We start from the raw sequence: 18,562 nt of genomic DNA, 5'->3' as shown, positions 1-18,562 counted from the left end.
TTTGTATGATAAATACATGGTAACATTTAGCAACATGTATCCAATGTAATGGATCACCTACGCACAGCAAAGTCAAAGGGTTTCTCTAATGTGATACACATAATCACCCTCATCGAGGTGAAAGGTTCAGCTGTTTTTGTCCATCCATATCATGTCATCAATCAATCTCTTTTTTTCTTCCAATGACATATGTCGAATTTCTGCATGTCATTGTCAATTACTGCGTGTACATATGTCGAATTTCTCACAAGGGCCACACAGAAGTGTCCTGGGAGTTTGAATTCACCCTGTCTATTGTAGGTGAAGAGGAGGGTGTAAATACTGTATGAGAGAAGAGCTCAGAAATGTCAGGCAGAGAAATCTTGAATGGGAGTCATAGGACTAGACATGCATACTGTACATCTTGGCCTTGTTTCCTTACATACGGCAAGGAATCTAAACCTAATGAATCAGCTATGTCATCTACCCTGAACTAATGCCACATTTCAATGAAATTCCATTCCATTCCAAATCTGGCTCCCAGTGCGGCATTAGTTTGGGGTTTACGACGTAACTGACCCTTCCTTCTGTTTAGATTCCTGTAGTAGTGGTAGCGGTAGGGTGGTGACAGCTCACACCATGCCCTCCACAGTCTCCAGCTTGGGGGGCTCCACCTCCGGCGGCCTCTCCTTCTCGGTGCACAGCAGCTGGTACTCCTGAAGGAGCTTCACCACCTCCTCATGGCCAAACTGCATGGCATCATCCTGGGGAAGGCTGCCCCACCTGGGGAGAGATGAGGGGGATGAGGAGAGGATGAGGAGGGGATGAGGAGAGGGGAATGAGGAGAGGAGAGGGGAGGATAGTATAGTACCTTACAGGTACACACTTGTTTTCCAGCCTACCACTGCAAAAATATGTTCTCTCAATTGAAAAATAAAGTTATTGTATATTATCCACTTCCACAAAGCTGAAAACTGAGTGAATGAGCATCTGGCTGATAGAAATAATGAGGGAGCAGAAGAGAGAAATATAATTTCCTGTAAATGAAAGATGTCAAGGTGAGGCAGTGAGAGAGTGGAGATGGTTGAAGATGCTGTTTTTCCTCTTACCTGTCTTTCACAAAAGGGTTGACTTTGCAGATGGCGGTCAGGAACCGAACAACCTCCACATGACCTGAACACAACCACAAAGTCACTCTATAGACTCTGATGAATGAACATGAACATTATAATAATCACCATGAACATCTCAGAACCAGATTAAACCTAAACATGTATGTACCAATCCCAGACCGCCCCTTTAATAAGGGTCTGAAAAAGCAGGCCACAATAAGAAGGACAGAGCAACCAGTGGTCCTCACCCTCTGCAGCAGCCACATGAAGAGCTGTTCTAGAGTCGTAGTCCTTCAGCTCCATGTCCATGGACGACAGAGCAAACCTGACAGGCAAGAGAAGGAGACAGCATCAAATATACCTCACATCATATGGGTGTCAGATTGGAGGGGGTATGAAAAGCACAGAGCGTATGTGTTGAAACTAAAACAAGAACTAAAAGCATACTTGATTTTGAGTAGTACTGTATTAACCCCCAAGGGGTCCATCATTTCCAGCAGCGGATATTCAAAGGACCACATATAAAACCAGACAGTAAACAGTAAACAGTCAGACAGTGCTTTAACGGTACCGTACCTCCTAAGGGCTGACACGTCCCCACTGTAGGCTGCAAACATCAGGTTCACCACAGACTTGTTCTACAAATACACCACAGACACAAATACACCACACACATACCACAGACACAAATACAAATACACCACAGACACAAATACACCACAGACACAAATACACCACAGACACAAATACTATGTTTAGACGGAGTAACCAAAAAACATCATCATCATCCTTCATAGTTCTGACTTTAACAATAACAAACCCTCCTTCCTGTTGCTTTAACATTGCATCATCTTCAAAAAGAATAGGTAAGCTGTCTAGCCATGCAACACTACCTGTCACTTACCATGTCGTCCCCGTACTGCCTGCGAGGGTCCTGCTTCTTAACAAAGTGTCTCAGGTTGTCATAGTTGTGGAAGTTAAACAAGGACACCAGCTCCTAATGCGGAGAGCAAGACAAAAAGAGAGTTGAGAGGATTATTTGAATCTGATAAGCTATATGGGTGTGTAAGTGAGTCCCAGGATAACATTATGTAGTGTATGTTCACTCAAAAGAAAGATATGTTTAAAGATGTCTAATTTCATCATCTATATTATAATATGAAAAACTAATTATTGGATGGCCATAACATTACGTAGTGTATTTTCCCTCTAAACATTTTTAGTAATTGAATCAATTAACATTTATAGTATGGAAAAGTAATGTTTGACCCTGCGTCTCACCTGACAGAAGTCTATTCCCCGGACGCTATTCCCCACCCTGTCTAAGGGAGGAGACCAACACATCACCCCCATGACGTTGGGCACCACCAGCAGCACGGCCCCCGACACCCCAGACTTGGCTGGCAAGCCCACCTAGGACAGGGAGAGAGCAGAGGGATAGAACCAGAAAGATCCAGCCATTGCCTGTGAAGGGTGAGGTGTGGGGGGGGGGTTGAAACAGGATATATGATGCAGTTGATGAACATAGTACTGTATGGGTCAGTTCAATATGTGGTTCATTTTGCATGTTGTGCTTTTATGAATCAGCGAATACTTCTCTTTGACCATACCGTACAGGGCGGGTACAAACACTTTGAAGATAAGCCTGGACTAGCCCGGGACTAGTCCAGGCTTAGAGTGGGTCAGAGAATCCGTCCGCCAACTTCAGTGTGTGTGTCTGTATGCGTGTGTGTCAGGTCCTGTTAGACTAGTGCATTCCAATCCCCTCTCCGATGATGACTCACGTGGAAGGCCATCTGGCCAGAGAAGTCGTACATGCCACAGGAGTGCATCAGACTCAGGGTGTTCCTCACAGCCTCGGCACTCAGGACAACCTCTCCTGTGATTGGACAGATGCCCCCGTTGGCCAGTGTGGCGGCCATGACACTCCCCGACTCACAGGTCACATCGATGGAGCATAGCTGAGGTGGAGGGGGGGGGGGGGGGGGGTGAAGGGCGGGTCAGGTCAGACAGAGGAGATACAGGCCCTTTCTCAAATGTTAGAAACTCGATTCCTAACATCTTCTCCTGTGTCCTCTCCACTCGCTTGCTACTCAACAGTCATTAAAGGAGAAGATGGAGGCTCCTCCCCTTACATATTGTCCTTCAATGCTTTTTGAGAAAGAAGTGGGCCACAGGTGAGAGGGAGAGGAAGTAGTCAAATGTGGCGGATGTCATTGTGTTTGATACCATTCCTCATTCCGTTCCATGCATTACAATGAGCCCGTCTTCTGATTTCTACCTCCACCAGCCTCGCCTGCTGTACAAAAACAGCCAAACATCATATCATGTGTAGTTCACCTGGAAATAGAAGTCCAGCGCATCAATCATGTCTGCTCCACCAGGAAAACACTGGAGATGGAGATCAGTTATGACAATTATTAATATCACACAGGTAGATGTCTTGAATATCAACTTCTCTCACTGTCAGGAGCTATGTTTCAATACTGATTACATTTTGCTGTCTTGTTGTGTGTTCTGTTGTTATTTATGTTATGTGATGGTGAAATGTCCTATTAAAAAAACCAACAGATTCAATTTCCATTTTTCTTTACAACATCAAAGCCCCTTTCTCTCTCTCTCTTTCTTTCTCTCTTCTCCCCCCCATCCCCTTCTCTGTCTCCCCCCTCTCTCTCTCTCTCCCCATCTCTCCACTGACCTTCTTCTCCTTGAGGTAGTATCCGATTGCAAAATTCCTATCGCCTGTTTCTTTTTCTGACTGGAACCTGAGACACACACAAAAAACAAAAGCCTCAATCAATACAATAACATAAATAATGCAGCAAATATTGGAGAAACTGACACTGCTTTAGCACTTTATAACTGCAGATAAATGGACGAGTGGGACATGGCATACACACTTACGTGGCGTTGCTGAAGCCGACATACTCTCCACCTGCCATCTTCTTCACAAAGTCCATCACCTGAGGAGTAATAATATGGACTAATTGACAAACATGTTCAGTATATACCAGCGGAGGCTGGTGGAGGTAGAAATCATGTCCTTGATTTTGAAGAGCATGTCCTCTGGTATGTAGTCTGTCACAGTACATTTACATTTTACATTTATGGCATTTAGCAGACGCCTTTATCCAAAGCGACTTACAACAAATAAATTTGTTTAAGTAAGTGACTATCCAACAGTCATCATAAGACAAAGTAATCAATGCTCACACCAGGGGCCATTGGCAGTCGTAATGCCAGAAGCCAATTAAAAAAATAAATAATAATAATTAATTATGATTATTTATTAACAGTAAAGGTGTCCTGTATGAGTCTGAGTCGATGTGGCTGGTATGGTGTATTGTATTTCAGGGATTGTAAGAAAGAGAGGTGAAGTGAATGACAACACATGAAATCTACTTACATAGTCAAACTTCTCTGCCTTGTTAGCGCCGGGCTGATGAGATAAAGCGACAGGAAAAACAACCACGTAAACAAAAGGCGACCATACAGTACCAATGTGCTTATAAAAGCAACACCACACAAGGGGGTGTGCGAAATCGTGGTTTAACCACGGACTCTGCTGCGGTCAAAGGCGCAGACATGTGGTCTCGTTCGTGTCACACCGCAGGAAGAGAGTGTGTGTGGATGCCGGCTGGTAATACACACCCTGTTGTGCATTTATGCTTACAAATAATCCCATGTGCATTTAGTTTGGTCTGCTACTGGGGGGCAGTGTTCTAAAGGATTGCAGGATACAATACTGTAAATAGAAGGCTATCCATTTGACTATATACTGCCTTTGGAAAGTATTCAGACCCCTTCACTTTTTCCACATTTTGTTGTGTTATAGACTCAATTTAAAATGGTTTGCCATCAATCCACACACAATACCCCAGAATGACAAAGCGAAAACAAGTTTTTTTTTTTAATTTCAGTAAATTTATTAAAATTGAAATCCAGAAATACCTCATGTATATCAGTATTCAGACCCTTTGCTATGAAACTCTTAAAATTAGCTAATATGCAAAAATGTCACCAACAAATCACTCAATAAATTGAATTAAGTCCATCTTAATGCAAGGATAATAACATGTAATTTTTTATAGGGTCTCTGATTTATAGAAATGGTCTGAATACTTATGTACATGAGGTATTTCTGTATTTCAATTTTAATAAATGTACTGAAATGTCAAAAAACATGTTTTCGCTTTGTCATTCTGGGGTATTGTGTGTGAATTGATGGCAAATTATTTTAATTTAATTTAATTTAATTTGTCTATAACACAACAAAATGTGGAAGAAGTGAAGGGGTCTGAATACTTTCCGAAGGCACTGTAAATGATTCCACATGTTGAAGCCCTAACCTCAGCTGACACAAGGTGGTGAAAGACAGGAGGTCATCAGGGGATGCAGCACAGAGCGAGGTTCAAGATCATAATCATGTTGTTAAACTCAGCACGTCAAACACATGTTTTGGGGCATTAGATAATACTAAACTAGGGCTGTAGTCCATTACATTTTTTTTGATGAATCTACCGATACTTTACTGCTCTAGTCCTACATATGTATTCAGATAAGAGCATTCTGTATAGCATTACTGGGGCTCCTTGTAGAGGGTGTGTGTGTGAATGTTACATATGAATACATATGTAGGACTAGGGCTGTAAAGTAAAGTATCGGTAGATTAAACAAATAATAGGTACAAATGTATTAACTCATTTTTAATTTTGTACATGTTTTCCTATTACTTGATTAATCTACCGATACATTCCCGACCTAGTCCTACATATGTATTTAGATAAGAGCATTCTGAATAGCAAGGCATAAGTTGCCTCCACTACCACTTGACTTAGATAGAGCTCAGAGAAGTCTTTATGCTCTGTTCCCTATCAGTTAACCTTTCCTCAGTCTATCTGACTTCTCTCTCTGTCGGAGATAGCACAGACACACACACACACACACACACACACACACACACACACACACACACACACACACACACACACACACACACACACACACACACACACACACACACACACACACACACACACACACACACACACACACACACACACACACACACACACACACACACACACAGACACACAGACACACAGACACAGACCCTCAACAAAGAGCCCCATTAATTGGCTCCTTAATTAATCCTCCTTGCATGGGGAGAGTGAACCCAGCACTGAGACAGGAGGCAGTGGAAGACCAGGGTCAGAGAGAGAGAAGAGACACACTACACTGCTGTACTGTACACGTGGCCAAAGTCTCCCCCAGCCAACAGCATGTTTCAGGGACAAGGTCCACTAAGTCGGTTATGGGGGCAAAGGCTTTCAGGTGACCTGGATTTTGATGCCGTCCCAAAACTTCACATTTGCTTCACCTGCCAAACATTCAGCCAACGGACCTCCAATGGACTTAGGTGGTCTGAGCAGTGGTGACATGCATTTATACTGTATACCACTTTGTTATGAATCTCCAAAAAATGCAAGCATTATTATAGCATTTACTGTACATGAGATTGTATTTATTTATTTCTTTTATTTTTGCATTTTAGCTAAATAAAAGAATTTTGAGAGTGTCATAGCAAAGGGTCTGAATACTTATGTACATGAGGTATTTCTGTATTTCAATTTTAATAAATTTACTGAAATTTCTAAAAACCTGTTTTCACTTTGTCATTCGGGGGTATTGTGTGTGGATTGATGGCAAATTCTTTTTATTTAATCCATTTTAAATTGAGTCAGAAACACAACAAAATGTGGAAAAAGTGAAGGGGTCTGAATACTTTCTGAAGGCACTGTAGAGGGTACAGGCTCCATACAGGTGTGTATGGAGATGGTCCAGTATGAGGATAGATGTAGAGGAGATTTGTTGTACACAAATACAATCAGTGCATCAGAAAGTCTTGTTTTGAAACTGCACTACAGTGACACAGAGAGTGACACTACAGAGCCAGGTTATCTTGACCGCGGTGTCAGTGACTTGATGCAGTGACGTGAGCAGACTATTGAGAGAGGTGGTTTTATGGGCCGATTGAGCGTCAACATGCAAGGCCAAGCATGGGCGTCTGTTTACTAAATGGCTTAAATGTAAATGTAAAACCATGTTTACCTTGATAAGAGAACTGATGACAATGGCACCTGCATTCACCATGGGGTTGTGGGGTTTGTCTAAGGGAAAGAAAACAAGTCGGTTGGTTATCAGCTGTGAAGCTTGCGTTGGTTCAGGCAGGGCACTCTAGGTGACGGACAGCTGATTCACCTGGATGCTAAAACATCACATGTTCAGGGACAAGGCTGAAAAGCAGCCGGGTTTGCAACACTCCACCATGATTAAACAGTGTGACGCCACTGACTATGAGTAATCCTTGTTGGTCGTCCCACCCACCCACCCACCACCCCACCACCCCACCACCCCAGCCTCCATCCACTAGGTCGCTCTGTATTTAGCCTACCTACGGGGGGGGGGTGGGGGGTGGGGTTGATAAGTCATGGGCTATACAGAGCAGAGCCATCCAATTACGCCAAAGTTAAATGTATTACCATTTTCATTCAAGTTCTGATTAAACTGACATGAGGGTCCTGACTGAAATGTTAATACATTAGACTCAAGGAAGCAGAATGGATAATTTAATGTTTTGAGAGGTGAGTCAGTCTTTCTAGAAATTAGACCAGAACAGGAGATAAAGCTATCATGTTGACTCGATCTTGAGGAACAATATTGTTTCCTCACATGGCCCTGGCTGCACTGGCGGTATCTAATCACTATGTCTGTGCATTTGTGATTGTGAACCCATTTATCGTGTTTTTACATTGTGTACTTGTAAAATGTATGGGCAATGTTTGTGTGGGACAATAAAGCTTTACTGAAATGGATTGAATCTTTCCTCAAAAGAAAGCCACAGTACAAATGAGCCCCAGAAGCAGAGAAAGAGTGGTAAGATGCTAAGTGGGATCCTTGGGATGACCATACCCTAAAAACTAACCCGAACCCTGACAACGGAATTTTCCCCTGTAATCTTGTGAATTTGTTGCTTTCAAAAACGTTCAAAAACTCTCGTTTAACGTATTTTAATGCGGAATGACAATTTTCTAGGAAGTAAACACAGATCTCGCGTTTCGATAGCTATGATGCAGCTGCACCCGAAATGGTGATAGTTCAAGGCGGTATGCATTATGAATTGACCATGCATTATGGATGCATTATGGATTTCGGGTAAACTTCCCCTAACCATAACCCTAACCTTAACCTTAACTGTTTAAAATCTCATCTTCAATGGGTTGACGTCAGAGTCGGCTGTCCCAAGGATCCCACTTAGCATTGACCCAGAGGCAGAGATAGAAGAATGGAATTCCCTTACCAACCTTCCTCATCCAGAGACAGCTTGTTGAACTTGAGCCCGCTGGGCTCCATTCCTACATAGCGATGAACCTTCTCTGTCCCGGCCTCGTGGATGGCAATGGCGTACTCCAGAGGCTTCACACACGACTGCAGGCAGAAAGGCACCTTGGTGTCCCCTACTGAGTGTCTGCACGGGGGGGAGAGATTGAGAGTAGGACAGGGGGGGTGGGAGAGGGAGAGGAGGACAGGGGGGGTGGGAGAGTGTACATTTTAGAGTGTATACATTTCTCCAGCCCCATCCCAGCTGTTAACCGAAACCGCTTTGTTATTGTTTGAATCCCAGATTGCCCCTTTAAGCCACAAACATAGAGGAGTGCGTTTTCCGTAAAACTTCGTAGCACTAAGATTTCCATAGCCTGTGTTTAACCTCTTGGCCAGCTCCACTCACCTCTGTCCGTCCACTGTACACAAAGATACGCCCCAGAGCTCAGGGCTGAACTTGGCCAGGTGGGGAATGTAATCTGCTACCTGAATCCAGAGAAGCAGATGTTCATGTATTACACCACACACACACACATCACACGTTGCCTGACTGTACTTGTACTGTAATGTCATCTCCTGATTTGGAATGAGAGAGCTAGGAGGAGGCAGACAGAGACAGGATGTGAGAGAGAGAGAGAGAGAGAGAGTCAGCTAGGAGGAGACAGAAACAGGATGTGAAAGCTGTACCAGGGTGTGGGTGGGGGGGGGGGGGGGGGGGGGGCAGAGAGACGTACTTGTCCTTGCTCTTGCTTTTGAACGCTGTCAAAGATCTGGTCTATTTTATGCACAAATTTATCAAACTCTGGGATGATGAACTTCTTTCTGAAGGCCTGGATCAGGAGGACGATGTTACCGCCAACGCACCTGGGGATGAGTCAACAACACAGCGATGTTACCTCCAACACACCTGATTGGCCAATAATGATATGAACAATACTCAAACCGAGAGTCATAGAGCATATTTGCTAGGGCATGAATTGCAGCAGAAATCTAGTTGAAGTGAAGGATTCAATATGCTATGAAAGACAATTTGTCATAGACTGCAGAATGTAAACATAAAACAAATCATCATTTTTTGAGACAGGCTGTAATGTTAAGATGGGAGAGAGTCTAATTGCTAATTCGGTTGCTTATTAACCGTAAATACAAGTGAATTACTCTTCAACTTTGTTTACCTTGGGGCAAAACAGTCCATATCCTATTTTACCATTAATTAACTAATGTCTCCAGTTGTTTACATTCTACAGACCCATGGCCTTTCATAGCGATATTGGCTTTTCCCACCAAGCAGTGTTTCAGCTATGAAGACAGGCTATCAGCTATGGAGATTACTTATTTTATCTATTTAAATGAGCAGACTCTGATTCCTGCTAAGGAGTAAAACGCTCAGCCAATTCCAACCTCAGAGGCTGAGTGAGGTTATAGGCTATGCCTCAGTTTTTCACTTTCAGCTAAGACCTCAGGCAGGAAATAAAGCCATGTGTTGGAGGATGATAGGACAGAGCATATATAATTAGCAGTGTGTGCGCACAGAGAATGGAATTTGCATTCTCCCGTAGCTCAACTCTAACTGTGTTTTCCATGATAATTCCAATCAGGAAGCAAGCAACGACGACGACAACAACTAAGTGGGATAGGGGTCACATACTGTAACACACACTGGCCCAATTTCACTGTAGGCCATAGAGTTGGGGCTCCTCTCTCAAAGGCTAGACAGGCGTGTGTGTGTGTGTGTGTGTGTGTGTGTGCGCGTGCTTGTGTGTACGCGCATGCATGCGTGTGTGTGTGTTGCCTGAGGCAGAAAGCAGCTGTCAGCCATCAATCTGACCAGAGCCCTATAGCTATAGCAAGACAAGATTAGGTTCAAATTCATGCTGCACAAGAAGCACATAATGCTTTCATAGTCATAACAGCATAATGCTGTTGAGTCTCAATCTTACTTATACTGACACTACAAAAGACAAGACAGTGTGAGAGAGGCATAGAAAGTAAATGTGTATGTTAGAGAGAGAGAGAGAGAGAGAGAGAGAGAAAGAGATAGGAAGATACAACAGACCCTTGGCGAACGTGGAATGCAGAGAGGACAGACTAAATATAGCCCAGTTCCACCATGACACCTCACGGTAAGAGGAGACAGAAATGTGGTGAGTGTGTGTGAGAGACAGAGACAGGGATCTATCTGACCGGGACGCTGTCCCTAAGCCCAGATCTAGGATCAGTTTACCCTCCCTAAACTCTAACCTTAAAGGTAGACTCTGGGATATGACATAACACCTCTGAAAACAGAGCAACTTTCACCAGAGATATTGTAGTGAACAAGAGTGTCCACTTGTTTCACTGTCCCTCTGACGGAAGATGGCAGAGCATACAGGAGGTGCATTTCGCGATGACGTCATATCCCAGAGTCTGCCTTTAACCCTCAGTGGGGAAAACACAAACCTGAGCCCAGATCAGCATCTATGGGCCACTTCCCCCCTACTCAGACCAGAACTTACTTCCGGAAGAGCTCTCGGTCCATCATGACCTCACCACCGGCGGCTTCCCGTACGGAACGCCGGAGCTTGCCCATACACTCTCGGAGACGGGGGTCGGATGTGAGAAGACCAGTGCTCCTCAGGGCCTACAAGGGTTAGGATCAGGAGACATTCATGTTATTATCAGCCAAACAAAAACAATCAACTACACTGGCCTAGTACCCTGTCATTCAACACCACAACTCATTATTCTGTGTGTGTGTGTGTGTGTGTGTGTGTGTGTGTGTGTGTGTTGGAAGAGGCAGTTGGATTGGAACCAGGCTAACTTAAAGCTATCTTTGCCTGAGGCACATTTACAAAAATGAACTTGTGGGACTTGTTTGTCATTTCTTACTTTATCTATTTCCTGTGGACACTGGAAAGAGTGTGTCAGTGCAAGAAGAGACCATTCCATGGTGGCTCAGGTCCCAGATAGCCTTTGCACTCAAGAGTATGTATAGCTCAAGTGGTGACAGGTGAAGGTTTGTGCTATACCAACAATGCAGAACATCGCATAACATGCATGGTAAATGTCTCAAGAGACCTAATGTCTTTATATCTGTGTGAGGGCACAGTGGTGTGTGTGTGTGTGTGTGTGTGTGTGTGTGTGTGTGTGTGTGTGAGGTAATGTGAGGGAATGTGAGGGTGTGCCTGGTTGTTGTGTGTGTGGGTGCATGACTCACAGAGATAAAGTGAGAGACCGGGACCTTTTCCTGCCCCTCTGTGATAGTGTAGAACAGCATATCTTCTACCCCTGAGAAGAGTCCCTTTCCATTCATACTCCTACAGCAACACAAGGGGATACAGTTGAGAGCTTAAAATAACACAGACAGACTAATGTAATTGAATTCTTATGTCATTGGATTCCTATTCATAGACAGACCAGTGCTTCGGAAACAGCAGCAGAAGTTATTCCACATGGCTTATCAAACCAAATAAGTGTGCCAATAGGCTAAAGATAGTGACAATAATAATATGCCCTACTAATGTAATAGACACCATCTACCTTGCCTCCCTATAATATGAGGGCAAATGTCACAATGAACCACTAGACAGGTAATACTATTGGACTCATAAGACCATGAAACAAACTTACATTTCTTTGAGATGCGCGTTTTCCATGTCTGCGGGAGGTCGCCGGTGAAGGCTTGCTGAACTTGTATTGAGACTTTGCGATGGTTGTACGTTACGAAAACCCACCAAGGCGCCATTAGAACAACCCAATACAACTTTCTTAGTCGCGTCTTTCACCAAGCACTCCACAGCTGCTGAGTTCGTCAAGCGCAATATTTTCAAACAGTGCATGGCGTCACTCTACGCATGTAATCAATAGATAGAGAGATAAAAGGTGACGAGACTGCTTCGATATTTCTACTTGACTGTTATGTGTCGAATAGTCCACACTTTCGTTCGGTTAACCGTCGAAGTAAGGTTGGAATAAAAAATGCCGTTATCTCTCATTAGAAGTTAACCGTCTCTGTTAAGAAGAGCGTAAGAGCCACGACTCCGCCAGTATCTGACAGGGTATTGGTCAGTGCAGTGACCAATGAGAAAGCATAAAGCATAAAGCCACGTGCCAGTTCAGGTGATGATTAACGACGCTAAAACGGCGCCAAAGACACAGGAAGTTCAAATCAACTCCTCTAACCTGTCCATAATCAACCACTTATATGATGCAACACCACAATGTTGACTAGTCTAACTTGACTTATAACTAGGGATGTAATGATTGCATTTATGGCAAGTAGGCTATATTATGAATAAAGCGTTTTCTTTCCTGACAAATACTGTAGTCAAACAGCCATGTGTAAGAAATGTATACGTTCAGTTTAGTGAGAATCCGGCTACATGCGTTGAAATGACAATAGCGTAGTAAAGAGATGTCTGTGGAGCAGATACATACCCAAACCAAATGTCTTTAATCATTATGTTTTATTTTATTATTTGTGTTCATATAATGAACATCAGTTCTTTCAATAATAACCCTTATTGAATGTCAAGTTGATCAGTGCATTCCAACAAACAAAATATGATTATAAAATCCACATTCATTTTGCCTACAGAGTAAAGAATATTGAGCTATAAGCAACATAAATATTGGTGGAGAAAAAAAAGGCACAGTAGGGTGGTTCACACAATTCAAATCTATTGAATGGAACTGGCTGAACTGGCTGAACTGGCTGAACTGGCTGAACTGGCTGAACTGGCTGAACTGGCTGAACTGGCTGACACTACACACTCTTAGCAGGGCGCGGCATCACCAGCTTCAGGGCGATGTCAATGACGAAGGAGGGCAGGTAAGAGAGGGGGATCCATCCTAACTTAGCGTCCCAGCCGGCGCTGTAGCGGGTACGAGGATGGGCAGCAGTCAGGGCGTGCTCCATGCAGTTGGTCACTTTACTCAGGTCAGAGTCACAGATAGCGTTCATGATCAAACGCTGGACATTGATATCTACATAGGTTGGGAAGAGAATGAAAACAAATACTGATATTGACACAATTGCTAGGAAATGTTTTTGTACAATGGAGGAGAAGGTGCGGACTGCTTGGAACATATACAAGGAACTGGTGTGTTTTTTCAGTTGCGTTGCGTTACAAAGGAGTCATCTGCTAGGTGATATATGTATCTAAGATAAAACGGTTCTAAAACAACAACTGTCTACTTACACTTATCCAGGTATTTTTCGCCATAACTGGCCTGTACTTCAGGTGTCAGCTCGTTCCATAGGCGATGCAGCTCTCTCTCTATGGGGTCTAGACTGGTCACAGCAGTCTTGAAGAACCCTGGTTCAATGATGCACACCTTGATCCCAAAATAGTGGATATCCCTCCTGAAAAAAAAGGAAATAGCATGGCTTGACAGGGCTTCTAAAAAAACCCACAATAAACAACATTCCATATTGTTGACTGCTTTAAATAGATTATAGTATACTATAGTACAGTATATCAATGACAGTGCTTTTTGAAGGAAGCAAGGAGAGAACGAAGGAGAGGACGTTGAGGGAATCGAGTTGAGAAAGTGCCTGTACCTTAGGCAGTCAGAGAAGGACTCCACGGCGAACTTGGAGATGCAGTATCCACCGCCATTAGCTGCCACCCTGCCCAGCACGGACGCCACGTTCACGATGCGGCCTTGGCACTGCTTGATGAGCGGCAGGAAGGTGAGGGTCATGGCTATCACTCCGGTCATGTTGACCTTCAGTGTGCTGTCAAAGTCCTGCACTTTCATCCACTCCGACGGCCCCATAGGGAGGGAGCGTCCAGCATTGTTCACTATACCCCATAGTCCTGTGCAACATGAAATAAGGATGAAGAATGATCTTTATATATATATTATTTATTTATTTTTATATAGGCTTTAGCTCGGCAGGCTACCACGCATGTGACCTAGGTTCAAACCCAGTAAGTTACATATACATAACAGTAGCTGCCAAAGTAACCCCTTCCCTAAAAAAAGATTCAAGATTCAATACTTTATTGCCATACCAACCAAGGTTGTCTGGTGACAACTCATAAAAGAACAACACTCACATACACTGTCACATCCTCTACCTCTAGGTAGAGGGCAGTCTTTCTCTCTCTCGTCTGGTCAGGCTGATTTCAGGAGTGGTGTCAGGTGTGCAGGACTCAGATGACCAGCTGCTTCCCATCCTCATTACCAGTGTTTGCCATATATACCCGATTCAACCTTCACTACCCTGACCGTAACCTCAGTTATTGTTAGTCACGCTTCTAGCAACTATTCATAGTTCCTGCTTCTTAGCCTTCCCTGCCTCCTTACCCTGTTTGTTTCTGTGACCTCAGTTCCTCCTGACTCCTGTCCCGACCTGCTTGCCTGAACCCTGCCTGTCTGACTAGCCGCCTGCCTGCTCGACCCCTGCCTGTCTGACTAGCCGCCTGCCTGCTCGACCCCTGCCTGTCTGACTAGCCGCCTGCCTGCTCGACCCCTGCCTGTCTGACTACCCGCCTGCCTGCCCGACCTCTGCCTGTCTGACTAGCCGCCTGCCTGCTCGACCCCTGCCTGTCTGACTACCCGCCTGCCTGCCCGACCTCTGCCTGTCTGATTACCCACCTCCCTGCTCGACCTATGCCTGTCTGCCAATCCAATTACCTGCCTGAACTCTGCCTGTCTTGCCTGCCAGCTTACCTGTTTGATCCCTGCCTACCTGACCAACCGCCTGCCTGACCCTTACCAGACTACCTGCCTAAATATCGGCTCATTCAGCCTTTCCTCAATAAATACACCCCAGTTTGGGGTTTCACTGATCTCGGCTCCTAGTCTGTGTTCTGCACTTGGGTTCACCAGTCTGACCATTACATACACATCCATCATACATCATACTACATCATAAAAAATAAAACAAAAATCAAGAATACCCCAATAGAAAAGACCTAAACCTCAGTAGTCTCTCACCCTTATCTCTGACCTCCTTCTTGGTCCACTCCATGGCTTTCTGGATGCTGTCCAGACTCGTCACGTCCAGCAGAACGGTCTTCAGGTTCGGCCCTGCAGCCCTCTTCAGGTCATCCGCTCCTTTCTCTGTTAAGCACCCAGCTAGCACCTTGAACCCACGGCGGTCTAGCTTCCTACACAGCAGGTTCCCGAACCCAGAGTCACAGCCGGTCACAAAGACATACTTCTCCTTGATGTTGTCTGTCTCCAGGCTGTCCCTGTACAGCCACACCAGCACCCACAGCACCACGAAGGTGGTGGCGCCATAACAACACATGTGCTCCCTCCTGCAGATCGGAACGCAGATCATTTGGTTAATTGACTTATTGATTGATTGATTATGCATTGAATAGGCATTTTGATTCGCATCATCTCTAATGGCAAAACCTAACTTGAAAGATGTACTGTATGCATAAATCGAAGGATCTAAATTTAGGATTCAGAATACATACAGTAGGAGAAATTTGCTCTATCTTACCCTAAAAACTCATACACAGAATCCATATCCATGTTGTGTTTTGATAGATGATTCTGTATGGTGAAGTGAATCCCTGTGAGAGTTGAGGTTGCTGAAAAACAGTTTTAATGTTACCAGTAAAATAGAAAGATGATTCTGTTCTTTAGGACCTGTGTAGGAATGCTGTCAATATGATGGTATAAACTATTACAAAGCTGTAGCTGATGAAACTTTTAAATCTAGTATTTCATCCAATTAACATTTTGCAACATTATGGAATGTAATTATTTTGACATCTTTAAACACGTTTTGGTGCTTTATTCTGTAGTCTTACATGACAACATGCATAATGAGGCAATTGTCATGAGAGCACATGAGTAATCTTTGGATAATGCTCTTATGAAACAAAGAGAGGTATTGGCAAGAGCATCGAGGTTTAGAGGGCCCTGGTTTGTAGCATAAATGCAGTGCTTTTGTCCAAGCTCAGTAAGCCTCTCACTGCTCCAAACCTATTAGCTTTCAGGCTTATTAGTAGGAGGAAGGGAGCGTGATGCCTTGAAAACACACAGAAGGGCCTCATATTATGGAAACAAGGGGCCAAGGACCAATGGGAGCTTTGGGTAACTAATGTACTGTAGTGCACACCAACTGGCACACTGGCACCACTGCAACTTTCTTTTAAGATCAAAATCACAAATTGTAAAGCACAACTCAAGCATTTCATTGATCACTTCGAACATGAATTAGTGATTATATGCACTCACTGAGAACTTTATTAGGAATACCTGTACACCTTCTCATGGTGGAGGTGGTGTAATGGTGTGGGGAATGTTTTCTTGGCACACTTTGGGCCCGTTAATACCAATCAATCATCGCTTGAATGCCACAGCCTATTAGAGTATTGGTGAGTGTATATTAATATGAAATATATAAAATATTAATATGAAAGACTCAGACAGATTTTTAATTCAAGGGTGACCGTTTTTATTCTTCTGATATTGTTAATTTTTACCTTTTGATTAGTATTTTATAATTTATTCTCTGTGGGAAATAACTTTGCAACTTTGTAAACTTTGCACCTACACATGCTCAACACATTTTGACCATTAAGCAATGAAAATGAATCCTTTACGATACATTACATACGTATGAACAATGAAACAAGGCTATATAACTATACGTCAAATTATTGTCTCTACCTTTCATTTGATTATTACACATTTTGGCTTTTGAAAATGTGTTAGAAGAAAATATATTTGTTGACATATAATAATATATTCTGAATGCAATGATTTATGATATAATATGAACCTACCTTTTGCCCTTTTTAAACGTGATTGAGCTCCCAAAGCTGTGGCTCCTCTTCACTCTCCCTCTCAGACTATATTCCCTGTTGCCTCTGAGTGTGACCAGCGAAGAAAGACTTTATCCCCCTCAGTCTATCCCTAAAGTCCTCAATTTCTAATCTGCAATCTGTGTGTGTGTGTGTGTGTGTGTGTGTGTGTGTGTGTGTGTGTGTGTGTGTGTGTTGTGTGTGCATGCGTGCATTGGGAGATGTGGAATTACTGGATACAGAGGGACAGATTATAATAAATAAATAAATAATTCTCATATTTTGATACATGCTTCTCTTAAAGAAGGTTAAATAAACACACATTAATCCTATATGTGGGGAAGCCTCATGTGCCCTTCTAAAACATGTGTAGATAATCTGGTTTACATGCAAAATATTGAACAGTTACATGTATTTTAAAGCTGAAACTTACTTGCAAAGCACCTTCTGCATGTTGACCTATATCCATGATGTGAAACAGCCACACCAGGTACAAGTTAATTGAATGACACTCCATCCTGGTAAATTAGGTCACCAACTAGGCTTAACTTTGTTGCTCATTAGCTGACTCTAACTACATAAAGAAATGCTATCACAATATGATTGTATCAGAACTAACTCAAAGAATGTGTCTATGTTGGATATTATTTTAAATTTGTGTGTAGCTTATAAATCCCAAAATAGCACACTATATAGAATTTGATCAATCCCTTCTATAATCTGTGTACGCACATCTGCGTATGTAATGCTCAAATAATCCAACACTAACGTCATTAGGCTGAGTGAATTGAAGGACTGTAGTTACCAAACAGGAATGTAGTGAAGTGGCTGAGCTCCACTAACACGTGCCTTATTGTGACATTACTTTCTGCCACGGATTTACTATGTTTTAAGATTTGGCAACTGGGTGTGTTCTTGAGCCAAAAAGGGCTCCACTTAAATAGCCATAAATAACGTCCAGAAATAACCTCATTGGACAGAATTGGGATACAGTACACCTCTCCATATACATGGGTATCAGCGTATTCTGCAAACGTTTGTTAAAACAAATGATTGTCTGGTTCAACTTCTATAGCGGACATTTACATTTACGGCATTTAGCAGACGCCTTTAACCAAAGCGGCTTGCAACAATACATTTGTCTAAGTAAGTGAATCATCTATCCATCAGTCATCATAAGAAAAAGTAATCTATGCTCGGACCAGGGGCTATTGGCAGTCACAATGCTAGAAGGAAGAATTTTTTTTTTTATACAGGAGAGAAACTTGCACAGGGGGGTAGTGGGGATGAAGAGGTCTTCAGGGGGGACATTTAAGATGTAGCCTGAAGAGA

The 18,562-nt window shown here is 43.2% G+C and overlaps 2 protein-coding genes across 2 annotated transcripts; both read right to left on the bottom strand.

The window, feature by feature from the left end:
• Positions 1 to 136: 136 nt before the first annotated feature.
• gls2b (glutaminase 2b (liver, mitochondrial)) lies at positions 137 to 12,128 on the bottom strand. The gene is made up of 18 exons (XM_083668064.1): positions 12,084 to 12,128; positions 11,671 to 11,770; positions 10,970 to 11,094; positions 9,209 to 9,338; positions 8,881 to 8,960; positions 8,456 to 8,619; positions 7,203 to 7,261; positions 4,498 to 4,530; positions 3,996 to 4,054; positions 3,790 to 3,856; positions 3,432 to 3,482; positions 2,876 to 3,052; positions 2,373 to 2,504; positions 1,996 to 2,088; positions 1,668 to 1,729; positions 1,340 to 1,416; positions 1,089 to 1,152; positions 137 to 762 (listed from the first exon to the last, which is right to left on the bottom strand). The coding sequence occupies exons 1-18, from the start codon at positions 12,107 to 12,109 to the stop codon at positions 612 to 614; spliced, it is 1,650 nt and encodes a 549-aa protein (XP_083524190.1). The 5' UTR covers positions 12,110 to 12,128; the 3' UTR covers positions 137 to 611.
• Positions 12,129 to 13,096: 968 nt separating this feature from the next.
• On the bottom strand, positions 13,097 to 15,750 carry rdh5 (retinol dehydrogenase 5 (11-cis/9-cis); the record flags this gene model as incomplete). Its single annotated transcript, XM_083667670.1, has 5 exons — positions 13,097 to 13,154; positions 13,218 to 13,439; positions 13,655 to 13,818; positions 14,017 to 14,275; positions 15,402 to 15,750. 4 exons carry the CDS (start codon positions 15,748 to 15,750, stop codon positions 13,219 to 13,221), a joined length of 993 nt encoding a protein of 330 aa, XP_083523796.1. The 3' UTR covers positions 13,097 to 13,154; position 13,218.
• Positions 15,751 to 18,562: the final 2,812 nt, after the last annotated feature.

The sequence above is a fragment of the Argentina silus genome (assembly GCF_951799395.1).
Source record: "Argentina silus genome assembly, chromosome: 4".
Lineage (NCBI taxonomy): Eukaryota > Metazoa > Chordata > Actinopteri > Argentiniformes > Argentinidae > Argentina > Argentina silus.
Note: the sequence above shows the minus strand (reverse complement) of the source record. Positions and strands in the feature narration are given on the sequence as shown.

Bases quoted from the DNA above. Each gene is read 5' to 3' on its own strand.
- gls2b (XM_083668064.1), bottom strand. From the start codon at position 12,109: ATGGAAAACGCGCATCTCAAAGAAAT. The intron at 8,961-9,208 runs GTACGTCTCTCT...CTCTGGATTCAG, and splicing joins AAAAGCAAGAGCAAGGACAA to GTAGCAGATTACATTCCCCA. The intron at 1,153-1,339 runs GTGAGGACCACT...GGTTGTGTTCAG, and splicing joins TCATGTGGCTGCTGCAGAGG to GTCATGTGGAGGTTGTTCGG.